Genomic DNA, 15,114 nt, shown 5'->3' on the forward strand with positions numbered 1-15,114 from the left:
TGGTTCTCAGCAAGGTTCCCCAAGCAGTGCTCCATGAGCCACTGAAAAAGGGACCTAAGTGGCCAAGAAGCAGGGGGTGGAGGGGAGGGGTGCAAGCGTGTGCCCACAGTGAAGGCCAGCCCTGTGCCTCTGCTCCGGTGCCCGGGCTCCTCGTGGGAACCCGGACATTGAAGCCACCAGCACCAGGGGGCTCGGCCCGATGGTCCAGCAACAGGGATGAGAATGACGTAGAGCCTGGCTCTGCTTTTCACTTGAACAAAGTTCTGTCGCCCTCCAGGCCTCAGATGCTCACCTGCCCTAGCGGGGCTGTCCCGTGGGGTACAGGTAGCACGGGGCCGGGGTGTGGTCCTGTTCACTAGCCCCCCAAAACAAAAGACGTCCACATGGGAGAAGCCTTCTCCAAGGGACTCAAGCCAGGCCTCTCAGGGCTCTAACCTTCTAGCTTCCTGCCTTGGGAGTGGTCATACCCCCAGGCACCAGCTTGTGGGCTGTCCGTGAGGGTGATGAGGGCTGAGGGCTGGCTCCTGTGCCAGAGGCGGGGCCAAGCAGGACGATAATCACCTCCAGGCTTGGGCCTTGCAGCTTAGGGATGCGCAGGGGCATGAGGAGGGACGGGCCACCCTCGGCCTCCCCTCAGAGGAAGGTCAGGGGCATGGGGCCAGTCTGCAGGCACCCCCTTCCCTAAAGTGGGGCATCACAGCCTCGGGGCAAGGCCACCCACCCCCACCTCTCAGGGGGCCCCCGCTGCTTACTCAAAGTCGCCATCCCGGTACTTGCCAAAGGCCTGGAGGACCACAGTGCTGACAGCCATGAGTGGCTTCACCACGCAGAACTGCAGGGTGGCCTGTCGGGGGAGAAGGTCAAGAGTTGGGGACGAACAAAGAAACTGTGTGGCAAGCCCCTCCTCTGTCCTCTGGCCAGGAGAGCCTGTGCTGGATGCTGGGGGTGGGGATGGGGGTTGTTCTGATGTCCTGTCCCGAGGGGACTGCCGTGTGGAAGGGAGGCAGAAGCTGTGAAGGGACAGCTGTATAATGCGGCCGTGTAAGCAGACGAGAGAAGGAAGGACGAAGGATGGCCGCTGGGGGGACAGATGAGCACAGGACAGGGGAGCCCGCTGGAGGGCTTCTCACAGAAGGGGTCAGCAGGAATGTGCCAGAGACACACCAGGGACAAGAAGACGGAGGCGCTCCTACCAAGACCGACAGGCCGAGAGCAGACACGGGGCAAGGGGGTAGATGCTGGTGATGGAGGGCTGCAGGAAGGGGGCCAGGGCCCTTCTCAAAGCCTCCTCCTGTCCTCCTTTGTCCACCCCTGGGGTCTCACTGGGGCTGGAAGGGACCTCCAGGAGCACAAGAAAGGAGGCAGCTCAAAGCACAAGGTCTGGGATCCTGAATCTGAATCTGAATCCTGGCCTCACCCGTTACCATCTGGAGAAGGTCACATGAGCAGTCACATAGCCTCTGAGCGGTCACCTCACTAACAAATGGACGTAACCAGCCCCACATCACAGGGCTGAAGACCACGGCAGTGTCTGTTGTTCAATGAAGGCCTCCACCGGCCCACTCAGCCACTGGAAGGATTCCTAAACCAGGTTCTCACAGTGCCCTCCAGAGGCTCCAGCAAAGTCAAGGACAACCCACGGTGCCCAGAGAGCCAGCAAATACACCAGGCTCTTGAAAATCATGTCTAAGCCGTAAGGCCCCTTCCACGGCAGGGGAGCAGCTTGAAAAGGCTGAGCCACTGTGGCTCCAAGTCAGGCAAGGACCCTGGGGCAGAGGAAGTAACCCGCTGACCCCAACATTTCTGCCCCACTGGGGACCCAAGTGCAGTCTCTGAGGTGTCCCCATGGGCCCTGGGCTGTGCGTGGAAGCACGTGTGATGGAGCGCAGAGGTCAATGCTGCCACCAAGAAAGCCCCCCAAATTCCCCAGCCCCACCACCTACCTTGAGGGAGCGGGACCAGTGTCTGGGGCAAAGGAAGGAGGCGCGGGCATTAAAAGCCTGCCCACAGGCCACCGCCATCCTGGTCAGCTGGGCGTACAAGGGCCCCCCCCACAAAGCACTGTTACAGCTGAGGAAACCGAGGCCCAGAGGGGCAGAAGAGGCAGCATCAGCAGGCCCCACAGCCTGCACCCAACCACAGCCCTGGATCGGGTGGGGAACCAGGCAGCAGTTCCCCAGCCAGGAGGGGGTTCAGAACCACCTGCAGAGCTGTAAACCCCGCCCCGGGGCCCAGAGCTACAGGCCAGACCTTCTTCATCAGCCTGGGGGATGCGGAGAGGGGGCTGGCTGACCAGAGGATGGCTGTGCACCAGCTCTCCGGGAGAGTCGGATCCTGGGGGCCCCTGGCCCAGGCTTTCTCAGGAGAAAGCAGCAGAGAGGAAGCAGCACTCTCCCGAGGGAAAGGGATGCAGAGGCCGCTTTAATCCTGTCCTCTTAGCACCTCCCCCTGCCGCTTCCAGAACAGCAGCAGGACATCCGAACCCACAGGGCCTGGGGAATCATTTATAACCAGAGTAGCAAGCTAGTGATCATGGGATCAAAACTCTGTACACAACATACCCATCAAAGAAGAAGGGTGAGTCACAGCTGGGCCCAGGGCGGGCTGAAAGGCTGGTAAACAAAGGCTCTGGAAGGCCCCACCCACCCTGACCCCAGGGACACTTTTAACTCTTTGCCTCCAGGCCCAGTAGGGAGATTGTGAATGGAAGAACACCCAGGGGAAGGCAGAGCTGGAAGCTGGCCTGTGGCGTAGACCCGGGTGTAGACCTGGTCAGTCCAGGTAGGTGCTACGTGGGTGTGCCTGCACTGCGGGCAGTGTCCCTGCACAGAAGGGAGTGGAAAGGCCAGCCCTCTGGTAGCTGCAGTGACTACTCTTGGTGACCCAGAGGTCCCAGCAGGGGCAGACTCTCCCTCCCCCGACAAGAGTGGGGTCTGTGCTGACTGCTTCCCATCCATCCCCCACCTGGGCCTCGTGCCATCCCTCGAGGGAAGTATCGTTCCGCCTGCTTTACAGAAGGAAACCAAGTCACGCTCAGGAAGCTATTACATAACCTCGCCAGGGTCACCCAGTCAAGAGGAAAAGCTGAAAATCAAACTCAGATGGTCGGACACCCGGGCCCAAGTGCTTCACCACAACCCCGCGCGGCCTCCGCCCAGCTCCTGGAGACCACAGGGGAGGCAGCGGAGGAAACCGGAAGCTGGTGGAAATGGGGAACAGACCAGAGACCCGGCAGGCCCGTCGAGCTTTCACGCAGAAGCACTCCTGACCTCTAGCTGCAGCCAAGGAGGGGTTTCAAGCTGAGACTCTAGAATCCCCGCGCCTCCTCATTCTCGCACACACACACCAAGACCCGCCTGGTGGAAGTGAGCAGGAATGGGACCACCTCCTGCCCGGGGCTGCCACAGACCCTCTCAGGACCCTGTTGCTGCCCCTTGGAGCACGCTCGGCTCATGCACGCATGCCTAACGGCATGGGGTGTGGGGGCCGGGCCTTCGCGTACTTCACAGGGTATGGGAACTCCGCAGGTGGGCTCCTCTGGCCCTAAGCCTGCCTCCGCTGCCGGATGAGCAGGGGTGGCTCCCAGGCTCTGGGACCCTGGCCTGGACCCCTCAACCAGGGCCGGTGCAGGGACACGCACCTGCTTGCAGAACCGGAGGAATCCAATGGAGTAAGTCTTTCCCCAGAGGCAGCACGTGCCGTACATACAGCTGGACCTGGAAGAGACAAGCGGAGGGGAGGCTAGAAGGCAGACAGCCAGGATTCGGAGAAGGTGGGGCTGGGGGAGGCCGCCTTCCCTCACATCCACACGAGCCTGGGGAGAGCAGACCAAGGCTGGGAATGGGGCACAGAGTTCAGGCAGCCTTCGCCCGGAGGCCAAGCACTTGGGGAGAGTCTGCACTGGTGGTGGTGGGAGGTCCGGGGTGGGGGGCATCAGGGCACCAGCCTGGACACAACAAACCAACCTGCCAAGTGCTGAGTGGAAAGATTACAAGAGGGAAAAACAGGCAGACAGGAGGGGACAGGAGGAGAAAAAAGGAGTAAGAGCCGGTGAGACCGTCCCCATGGTCGCTCGGGAAGGGAGGAGAGGCACCACAGGGCCAGGTTCTGGGCAGGGTCGGTCTATGTGTCCGGCTGATACCAGGACAGCTCGAAGACCCTCAGGCCCAGGAAACAGGGTGCTGTGGGGGCTCCAGGGAGACCAACTACTCACTCGATGGGCTTCCCTCTGATCTCCGACATGATGGAACTTTCTCCCCCGAGGTATTCGTAGCACAGGCTCAGGAAATTATAGATGACCAGGGCTATGAGAGATGTCCAGAGAAAACCACTCAGACCAGCAGGCTGGGCAAACAGATGGTGGGATTCTAAACAGCCACAAGAGTGGAGGCACCACGGTCACGGGGCCGCGGGGACACAGGGACCCACACAGAGAATATTCCAATGGTCACCAAACCAGGCAAAGCTGAGTCACGCTGTGTGCGGTACGTGCATGTACGCTGCTGGTCACCCCGTAAAGCGACACACGGTGATAAGCACGAAGTTCCAGATTGCAGGGGGAGACAGGGCTGGGCTCGCTGGGGAGCACATTCTGGGGCTCAACAGGTACCGGCTTTGTTACTGTGTGCGTGTGTGTGCGCGCGTGTGTCTTACAGATCAGAGTTTTACAACAAAACAATAAAACATTCTCTGGAGGGATCTCAGGAGAAATTTTCAGCAGGAACGAGACAGGACAACCTTTGTCCATTCAACCACCCAGAGAGGCAGGTTAGTACGCACGCCAGTAGAGGCTCTGGGGTGGCAACGAACGTCACAAAATCAAGCACAAATGTGCGGGGCAGCTGGGCCAGCTCTGTCCGGATGCGGCTCAACGGCACCACAGAGACACAGCTCTGCAGCAGCGACAGGCAGCACCAAGGTACTCTGTCAACGCTAGACCACAGCACGCCGAGAGGACTTCTGTGGGTCAGCAAGATGAAGGCTGCGGCCTGCAGGGTGCCAAGAGCACGGGGACGTGCCGGGAGCAAGGACGAGGAGACTGGAGAGCAGGAGTACCGCAGAGGCCGCCGGAAGGCAAGGGCGCCGGAGGAAGCTCAGGCCGAGAGCATGGGAACTCGAGGGGCAGCAAAGGAGTGAGGGTCCAAGTGGGGTCAGGGGACAGGAAGGGCAAGGGAAACAGCGGCGACCCTGAAGACAGAGGACTCCTTACCTGACCCTGCTGTCCCCCCTGTCCCATAGAGGCCCTCACAGCTCCAGGTACAGCCCTGACCTTGGCATTCGAGATTTTTCCACAGTGACTTGGCCCCCGCCCACTCCCCACATGGCCTTCCCGGGGAACTAGATGCCCCTCTTTCCCTGTAGGTTATGACATCCTCCATGTGCTTCCCTTTGCTGATTCCCACAGCCTGGGGTGCCCCTCCCTCTGTGTTGCTGGCATCCTTGAAACCCATGAGACCCCGCTGAGAGTCTCTGGCCCCTTTCATGGAGGCTGGCACGTTCTCACCCAGGGAACCGCTGACCTACAGATGCTGGGCCGTGTTTCCTGCCCCGGGGCCTGGCTAGCATGATCCCTGACCACTCCCACGGGACTGCAGCCCCTGGAAGGGGGCCCACCTCCTCCCCAGAGCATGGCCACAGCACTCGGCACACACCTGGCACACCGAGACCATGGGGCTACCTTGAGCTGGAGAGCATGCGATCCCGGCGACAGATCTATAGGCGAACGCGGGCCTTCAGCGGTTTGGGAAGGAGTATGTTTGCAGTGTGGTATACCTAACCCATCAGGGGCACACGCTTCCAGCTAAAGTCGGGGGTTCCAGGTAGCACCCCATCTCAGCATGACCCACGGCACCTACCACATGGTGCTGTGACTATCTGTCTACAGATGTAGTAGAGGGTTTGCCCCCCATTAGCTGGGAGCCTCTCTGTGCCTCAGTCTCCTCATCTGTTAGATGGAGACAACAGAGGCACCTACCCTGCCAGGGGGTATGAGGTTTGAGTACCCAAAGTACTCCGAAGAGTGGCTGGCCTTAGTCGTGCCCACTAGACGGCCACTACTATTTATCTGCTGGTCTTCCTCGGGGGCCAGGGTCCCCCAATGGGGCCTGCGGACGCTGCCTGCCTGGCCTGGAAGCAGCTCGGAAAACGTGGGGACTGCGGCAGTCTCCACTGAGCTCCAAAGCACTCTTCAGTGCTGAGAACTCTGGGGCATTGGGGCCGGGGGGAGGCATCAAACCAAATCTGATGTCAGCCTGCTGACCACCTTTGTCCGAAACCACACGAGGCCAAGTAGGATGGACATGCCCGTCCCAAGCTGGCTCCAGCTCCACGGTGGCCAGTGGTACCTTCCAAAGATGGCCACACCCTGGGATGCTGGCTCCCCTCTGTGGGGGACGTAGGGTCTTCCTCCCTCCCTCCCTCTGCATCCAGGGGGAGCCCGGGGTGACTACAGCTCAGGTGCTGCTCCAAGACCTCTGACACTGGGCTTCGAGAAGGCCTCCTTCCTCTGCTTCTTTCTCTTGAGACGCCTGTCCTCCGATGCAGCCCCCCTGCTCCGAGGGAGCCCAAGCCAGCCCACGTGGAAACACTACCCAGAGTGGCTCAGGTGGGAGGACCTGAGGCCCCAGCTGATGCCAGCAACAAGTGCCAGACACACAAGCGCACCAGACTGCAGACGCCACGCCTCCAGCTGAGGGTCCCCCAGTGGAGGCCCAGACAGCAGAGCACAGGGACAGACTACCCACACAGTGCCCCGTCCACTTTCCTGGACTGCACTGTCCGTGAACAAAAGGAATGGTCGTTTTACACTAGTCTGGGTGATTATGCAGCCAGAATAAATGCATACGTACACGTGTGTGTGTTTGCATGTCTACATAACATCTCTATGTATATGCACATACATCCGCATGATATAACACCACTCTGAAAGTTCCCAGGATGCACCGAGAGCTCTCACACCTCCCATGCTAGCATGTTCTGGGGCCTCTGCTAAGGCTCAGGGGCAGGCCCTGCTGAGACACCCCCTCTCCCTTGTCCAGAGCCAGGCTCGCTCCACACTCCACAACCCCGCCGTTGATCTGGCCGAGTCTTCCCGTATAGAGGGGGGCAGTGTCACACCAAGCAGGGAAGCCCCGGACCCTAGAGCCAGACTGCCAGCGGGTGTGAATGGTGGCTCCGTTGCTTCCTAAGTGTGCCGTGCCACGGTTTCCTCACCTGCAGGCTGGGGTAACAGCAACTCCTTCCTCGAGGACAAGGGCGAAGTGCGACTCCTTCGCTAAGGCTGAGCTCACACGGAACAACCCACGCCGCAGTACCCAGTGTTCTTTCCAGATTGCCAACTCTTTGCCAGCCTGCCTCGGACTACCGGAGGGCCTTAACTTGGGGTGCGGCTCGGAGAGGCCCGCACTCCTTTCTCGCCTGCAGAGCCCATCCTTCCGCATGCTGCGCGGACCAGACACGAGTCCCGAAATACGGACCTCTCAAGAGAAGCCCCAGGGGCCAAGGTTCATCATTCCTCTTGTCCAGAGCCATTCTCCCAAGCCAGGCCGTCTTGCAAGCCACTGCCGTGAGCAGCTTGACTCCTGAGCTCACATCCTCTCCTGCGTCACGACAGACGTCAGCACCCGCCTGAATTACAGGGATGAGCAGTCTGTCCCTGTCGAGCTCTGCACTCAACTGGCCAAAACCATCCCATGGCATCCGTATCTCTCAGCTCAAGGTTCTGGACTTTTCCCAGTGCTCCTAGCCCAGCCCATCGGTAAGATACCAACTGGCTGACGGCTTCCTTTAAAAAATCATCAGTGAGTCAGTAACATGTTCTCAGAGAAGGGAGACAAAGTACGACTATCCTGGAGATGACTCAAACAGCCCACACCAGCACCCACTGACCATCTGGACAAATCAATCCCCTCCCAGGAAATTACTGAGCCAGGCAAAACACGACCCCCACCCCAACAAGGCTGTTTACAAAAGACAACTCAACGCACACCCTGGGAAGAAATACGAAGACACGCGGCCCGGGCACGAGAAGACGGCACCCGCTGGGTTGGAGGCCAGTGGTGGAATGTGGTTCTTGGCTAGCAGCTTGGTGCCTAACTGCCCCTCGGACCACAGCTCCGGGCTGCTCCCCTGAGGGGCCCCAGAGACATGGAATGATTCTTTGCCTCCCTAAGTACTAACCACAGCCTGTGTGCCAGGCTCCGTGCTAGGCCCTAGGGATATATGAGTGCCCAAGGGACCCACCGACCAGGCCCTCCGGTTTAGAGGGGAGCATCCAGAAGGGAAGGGATGATCCTTCTGTCTCTCTCTCCTGCCCTGGACAATGGAACTTTCTGTTTATTTATTTTAGAGGGAAGAGGAAGAGGGACAAAGGGAGAGAGAGAATCTCAAGCAGACTCCCCACTGAGCACCAAGCCCAACTCAGGCTCAATCCCACGACCCTGAGATCATGACCTGAGCCAAAGCCAAGAGCCAGATGCTTAGCCAACTGAGCCACCCAGGCACCCCCTAGATACCAAGTCTTAAATGGATTAGAAACAAATGCACAAAATCAGGAGCAACTGACCAAAATGGGAGATGAAATGAGCATCATACTAGAGCCTTGAGGCCTGGAGAAAAGACATCAGGGTTACTGTCTTCACATAAGGGGCACGACCTTGTCCAGAGGATCAGACAGGACCCATCTGGTCCCAGAGGCAGATCCTAGGCCTTCAGCCTAATATAAGAAACAACTGCCAACAGGCCGTCTTCAGAGATGCAAGGTAGTGAGCTCTGTGCTGGGGGAGCATGCCATCAGAGGCCAGGGGACCTTAGCAGAGAGGCTGAGTCTTTACAGGTCCCTTCTGACCCTGAGACTCGAGACCTTCTTTCCTCACTGGCAGCATCTCTAACCCACAGCTGCCCGGACTGCCCGGACAGTCCAAAGGGCCACCCTCCACCCAGCCTCCCCCGCAAAAGCACAGCCCCAGGGAGCCCCCAGGGCTTCAGAGAGGATCCACCAAGAAGTGCGCTCTGGCTGTCCCCACCCGCAGCTCCCGGAGTCAGAAGTCCTCACAAGCAGGTGAGACAAGGACACCTGTCTGTTCATTCAATAACCCCTCCCTAGACCCTGGCCGGGTGCCACACTCTGGGTGCAGAACCTCAGTGGCCCTGGGGGCCACTGGCCATTCCTAGCTCGCTCCCCCCACATGCCTTCTGCACCTATAGCTGGCCCCTAGGCCTGGCCTTCTCGGCTGCCCACAAACACTTTGGTTATCTTGGAAGACGTGGGGGCATTCCACGTGGCAGGTAACTCGATGAGCTCAGAAAACTTAATTTTGACTACTTTGGACAGAGATCTTCTGTGCTCAGTGAATAGGGGCCTCAGAACAAGCTTCCCTCTCTTTTTCTGGGATCACCAGGGACAGCAATGGACACAGTGGGCCACAGCCCTAGTGGGCCGGGGTCTGCCCCAAGCTGCTTTAATCCCTCCTCCCTCGTGACCTGTCTACCCTCATCGATCCTGCCTATGGCTGTTCCCTGTCACCCAGATCACTGTTCCTGATGCCTTTTCTGATTGGTTTCCTCTCTATACCTTCCTTTGTTCCGACCAACTGCACTGTCAGTGCCGGGGCCCACGGCAGCACCCCGGCCTTCGGGGCTCGTGCGGCCCTGCGTCTGCGGCGCTCGGCTGGGTTCCGTTTACCCCCGCTGTCCTCTCTCTCTGCCTCAGACGATGCTTCATGTTGGGCCAGATTCCAGGCAATGAGGTTTGTCCAAAATCTGAAGCAAGGTGAAGGCACCCTCCTTCTTTAACTGTTTCATGGAAACTCCCCTCCTAACAGAGCCCGTGCTCCTCCACGAGGAGGACGCGGGCCTGCCCTCTTCCGCCCGGCCTGACGCGAGCCATTCTGGGGACCCAGAGACCCAGGGCTGCGTCTGGCCTCTGGCAGCGACTCTCTAGGTAATCCTAAGTTTCTTTTTTTTTTTTTTTTTAAAGATTTTTTTTTTTTTGGTCAGAGAGAGAGGGAGAGAGAGCGAGCACAGGCAGACAGAATGGCAGGCAGAGGCAGAGGGAGAAGCAGGCTCCCCACCAAGCAAGGAGCCCGATGTGGGACTCGATCCCAGGACGCCAGGATCATGACCTGAGCCGAAGGCAGCTGCTTAACCAACTGAGCCACCCAGGCGTCCCCTAAGTTTCTTAGCCAACTCGGTCTTTTCTTCACGAGTACAAGTGAGGATGGTAATACATCCACCAGCTAACTGGGAGGTGAGAATGAGCTAAGAGTAAGGAAAAACATGCGGGAAAACGAACACCACAAAAAAAGCATTCACAACACAGTTCCTGTGTGAGGCGACAGTGCAGTCAGTCTCCCTCCTCCGAACTCCAGCCCTCTGCACCCCTCTGATCACAGAGCTCCCTGGGGCTGTCCCAGAGACATCTCTAGGGGCTACCCCTTGCCCTGAGCATGATCATACGCTACCTGCGTGCAGGGGACTTGGTCTGCCCTCCTCTATTTACCTGCCCCGATGACTCGTCCTCGCACCACACGGAGTACAGACCTTGCCAGATGGTAGAAACTTCTCTGAGACTCAGCCTCTCCTTAGAAGACAGCAATCCTGCCACCAAATTGCAGGGTTTAGTGTTACTTGCTCCCCCACTGCCCTGCTGGAAGGCAAACAAATGGGGGAGGTACAAACCTTCGCGCACAAGGGGCCAGCACCAGGGGCAGCAGACCAGAGATGCTGACCACACTCTGGAAGATGTAACGTGGTCACAGACTCAGGAAGGGAGGGAGCCAATGAGATCCCCAGGAAAGCCCAAAACCGGACACACTGGACATCCTGAAGGCTAAGGGTGCAAATGGGAGCCTCAGCTCCAAGTCTCCATGTGGAGCTACCGGGTTTCCACTCTTAAAACAGATGTAGACAGTTCTGTCCTGGGAGAACATGGCTCAGCGGAGGGCAATGAGGTCATATGCACAAGTGCATGAGGCCTAAACGCGAAAGGCGAGATGCTGGGTCCCCTGGCCGAACTGCTCCGTCAACTCAGCCTGGAGATGAGAACACTGTTCTCCAGGGAAACAGACCCAGAATCAAAACATCCTTGTTGGGTACCTACCCTTACCGCTGCACAAAACTGATGGGGTCACATCACGTGCCCCATCACCCAAATGGGAGGTTCAGCCATCTTGAGCCCCATTCTGAAATACCAAAATAGCCAAGAACACTAGACATTTGAGGAGAACTTCCGACACAAAGGTCAAAGACCAAAGCCAACAGATGAAAGGAACTCAGAAGGCTGAGATAAGGCAGGGAGCAGAAGAAAACTGTACTCAGCATCCCCAGAGAGAGGAGATACTCTGCCCAGTACCAACAACGGGGGCTCAAAACAAACAAACAAACAAACAAAAAACCCTCCTGAAAAGCAGAACAAAAAAGGAGGTGGAAAATTCAGCTCCATTCATAAGTGCAACGACCTACAACAGGAATTCCTGAATGGCAGGATGAAGTGGAGGGGAAGAAATTACGAAAGAAACATACAAGAAAACTTCCCATGGGACGCCTGGGTGGCTCAGTTGGTTAAGCAGCTGCCTTCGGCTCAGGTCATGATCCCAGCGTCCTGGGATCGAGTCCCACATCGGGCTCCTTGCTTGGCGGGGAGCCTGCTTCTCCCTCTGCCTCTGCCTGCCATTCTGTCTGCCTGTGCTCGCTCGCTCTCCTCTCTCTCTCTGACAAATAAATAAAATCTTAAAAAAAAAAAAGAACTTCCCAGAACCTCAGGGTGGGAGCTTCCACATGGAGAGGGCCCAGGGGGATAAAGAACGAGGAATAAAGAACCCACCACTTGGGGGATTCTACAACACTGGGGGTAAAGGCAAGATCCTCAAAGAGCAGGTCACATACCAGCATTAAGGATCAGAATCCAGCTGACTTTCCCAAAATGACACTGGAAGCTAAAAGACGGGGGAAAACTTGCCTTCAAAATTCAGGGGAGGGGGTGATTTCCAGCTTAGAAATGGATTCCCATGAAACTCCAAACAAGATAATAGAGTAGAAATATCTGCAGATGATTTTCAGATTGCAAAATGAAAAACCAGAACTCTCACGGATGCTTCTTGCCAGGAAGCTCCTGGAGAATACGGACTGACCAAAGAGGGAGAGCAAACCACAGACGAGGAAAAAAAAGGCATCCAGGGAAGAGGTGATCGAGCACAGGAGAGGTAGGCAGGCGTCCCAGCATGGTGGTGAGAAGACCTAGGACAAGAGCCGAGCAGTAAAAGAGGCCAGAAAGCAGCCAGTCAAGACCAGAGCAGTTAGAGCAGGGCTTGGGGGAGACCCAGAGCCAGCAGATACGCCCGTGTGTCTGACGGCACGGAGGAGGGTTTGTCTCTTGGAGTCAACTGAAGCATCTGGGAAGAAATTAATGATAGATCCACAGAAAGCAGAGCAAACCAAAAAGCAAGGCAAGCAATAACCAGAGGAAAATAAAAAGTGATACAGGGGAATGTTAGCCTGGGACACTACAGGGCTCAGCTCTGATCAGTATCTACAGATAGGTGACAGTGTAAACACTGAAGGCAGACCAAGAAAAAACTGTGGTCTAGTCACGGTGAAAAGAAGAGAAGAGTGTGTGTGTGTGTGGCGGGGGGATTGGGGTAAGATACCCAGTCAAAGCGTTCTACAATCAAAGGTCACTATGGAACCCTATCTGAAATTGAAAAATTGAGAACCAACAGTATAAGCATATTTTTAGGTTATTCTAAGAATTAAAAAAAAAAGTTTAAAGGGTTGAAAATGCAGTGAACTTGGGAGTGAGGAGGAGTCACAGTGATTTTGTGTTTCAAGTGCGTGCACTAGTGTCTGCACGAGAGTAAAATGTTAGTTGTAATTTTGTTAAAGAGAAGAACAAATGTCTGCTCAGTGCCCAGAGAGAGCCCGGCGGCCTGGCTCTGAAATCGGGGTCCTCCGGCACAACCTGACCCCTGACCCCACCTTGGCCCCTTCCCGGGTCTTCAGACACCAAGAAGGAAGGGTGGGGTGGGAGGGGAATGAAGGGGGGCGCTCTTCCTGAATTTTAAGGGAAGCCCTCCATCCCCAACTCTGCCCTGTAGATGGAAGGGCAAGGGGAGGGGGTCCCACATGCTGAGCAGAACTACAGAAAGGGGCAAGGCAAGGGTCAAGCCCACCAACCAGGACACGAAAAGCTGGTGAACTGTGGGGCAGCCTGAACTCCCCTTCCCGCAGCTGCGGTGCTGGTGCTGGTGCCCTTTGTGAACTCCCTGGCTGCTGCGGAGAGGCGGGGGGCGTGGACAACTGTTGCTAGGACACATGCTTAGCAGGGAGGCCGACTTCTTACCAGGGCCTCTAAGGGGAACAAGAGGAAGGTTGGGACAGGCGGGGCCTGAACAAAGAGGCTTCTGGAGCCGGGGTGGGGGGGGGTACCCCCAGCCAAACGTCTGCTGCTGTCTCTGGGGCACAGAGTGGGGACGGCACAGACACTGCCCCAGCTGCACCCCACTTCTGGCAGGTACTCCGGTGTGTGGGGCCCCGTAGCGAAGGGAGACCACACCTGCCCCTAGACCAGACAGGAGAGGATCCCCCCTAGCAGGGAACAGCTCTGTGCGTCTGAGGGAACCAGTGGGCAGAGGCCGCTTCTGGGCCCCCACTTGCAATTGGCACATGATTGGAAAAGGATTCTCAACAGTAGCGCGAGCAGCTCCCCAGGAACCCAGGTTTCTGTGGACCCTGCTGCTTCTAGGCCTCAGAGCCCCCCTTATGCCCAGAGCAGGGCCCCATCTGGCCTCAGCATTCTCACCTGGCAGAGCCAAGCTGGGAATTCGAGGCGGCCACCTGCACTCGCAGGGGCACGGGAGGCATGTGATCAAGGCCCTTATTCTTTCAGAAATCCTGGACTGAGGGCGCACCTACCCGGTGCCCGGCTCTGCTGATGTGGGCTCCCAGACTGTTCCTGCTCTCACCCCTGCCACTGCCTTGCCCTAGGCCCCCGAATGAGCCTCTGACCCATCTGTACCCGGGGGTTTCTGTCTACAAACAGACAATGTCTTTGCTGCTCACTCCCATCAGAAACACCAGACTGAGAAAAGAGGCACAGGGGGAGGCTCCCTGTTTGCCAGCATCCCTAAAAGTGCCATGGGAGCCCTGTGGCCAAGTGCTACACATGGGGCCGTCCCCTGCACGCGGGGGTCCAGACAGGAACCCTGAAGTGGACAGAGAAGCGAGGCACAGCCCGGACCGAGGGGCTCCGGGCTCCCAGGCCCACCCGGTGCTCCCCGGCACCCCAGCCCAGCCCACACGCCCTCCTCACCCTCATAGCAGTCCCGCACGGTGCCGAAGTAGACGTAGTACTGGTCGTTGGTGAAGAAGAGAAGGCTGAGCCAGGAGTCAAAGGCGTAGATGGGCACGATGAAGAGGATGCGGACGATGTAGCGCTGCTCGTTGGGGCAGCTGTAGCAGCGCAGGTGCATGTAGATCTGAGGGCAGATAGGGGTGGGCTCAGCCAGGAAGCCCCCCACGGCAGCCCATCTGCCACCCGCCACCCCTGTACTCCACGGCCAGGGGGACAGTCGTGCCCTGCTATTCGCCTCCGCTGCTATCTGGTGCCGTGACCAGTCCCCGGCCCTGAGCCCCAACCCCTACTCGGCGACGGAGCTCCCACCATAAACCCGGGGGGCAGAGCTTGTAGGGTGCATTCAGGGGGCCCAGGCCAGCGTCACAGACGTGGGGGCAACGAGACCAGACCCAGGACTCTACGGATCCGAGGAAAGCATGGTCAGGGATGCAACAAATGCCCCAGGGCCTGTGCGCCCAGCCAGTTGGGGAACCTGGGGCGAGCGGCACAGAGGAGGCCCCCCATGGAAAGGCAGATCTCCTTGCCAGCACCCCGGCCTTCCTGATGCCTTGACCCCGGGGTTTTAGGGCAGCAGCGTCCACCCTGTGCGAGGGACAGAAGGGACCCTCGCTTCCCCAGAGGCAGAAGCGCTTCCCCAGTGAGTGGCTACAGTGATGTCACTGTCACCCGGCGTCTCCCTTTCCCATGTGTCAAACAGAGCTGCGCTGCCAGCCCCATGGGGAAGGGGTAGAATATGGTGCAGTTTTTAGAAAGCAGGAACTAGC

At 57.9% G+C, this 15,114-nt stretch overlaps 1 protein-coding gene across 4 annotated transcripts in view; it reads right to left on the reverse strand.

Annotated features, from left to right (window-relative positions):
• Positions 1–15,114, reverse strand: part of TMEM184B (transmembrane protein 184B) — a 44,138-nt gene that overhangs the window by 5,746 nt on the left and 23,278 nt on the right. For 2 of the 4 annotated variants that reach the window (XM_047740559.1, XM_047740557.1), the window contains exons 3-6: positions 14,306–14,471; positions 4,214–4,304; positions 3,641–3,716; positions 753–844 (exon numbers count right to left, since the gene is read on the reverse strand). In XM_047740559.1, the coding sequence (XP_047596515.1) occupies positions 753–844; positions 3,641–3,716; positions 4,214–4,304; positions 14,306–14,471 (425 nt within the window). Of the gene's footprint in view, positions 1–752; positions 845–3,640; positions 3,717–4,213; positions 4,368–14,305; positions 14,472–15,114 lie in introns of all 4 variants that reach the window. The other 2 variants (XM_047740556.1, XM_047740555.1) reach the window with 1 other exon arrangement.

This window comes from Lutra lutra, chromosome 8, assembly GCF_902655055.1.
Source record: "Lutra lutra chromosome 8, mLutLut1.2, whole genome shotgun sequence".
NCBI lineage: Eukaryota > Metazoa > Chordata > Mammalia > Carnivora > Mustelidae > Lutra > Lutra lutra.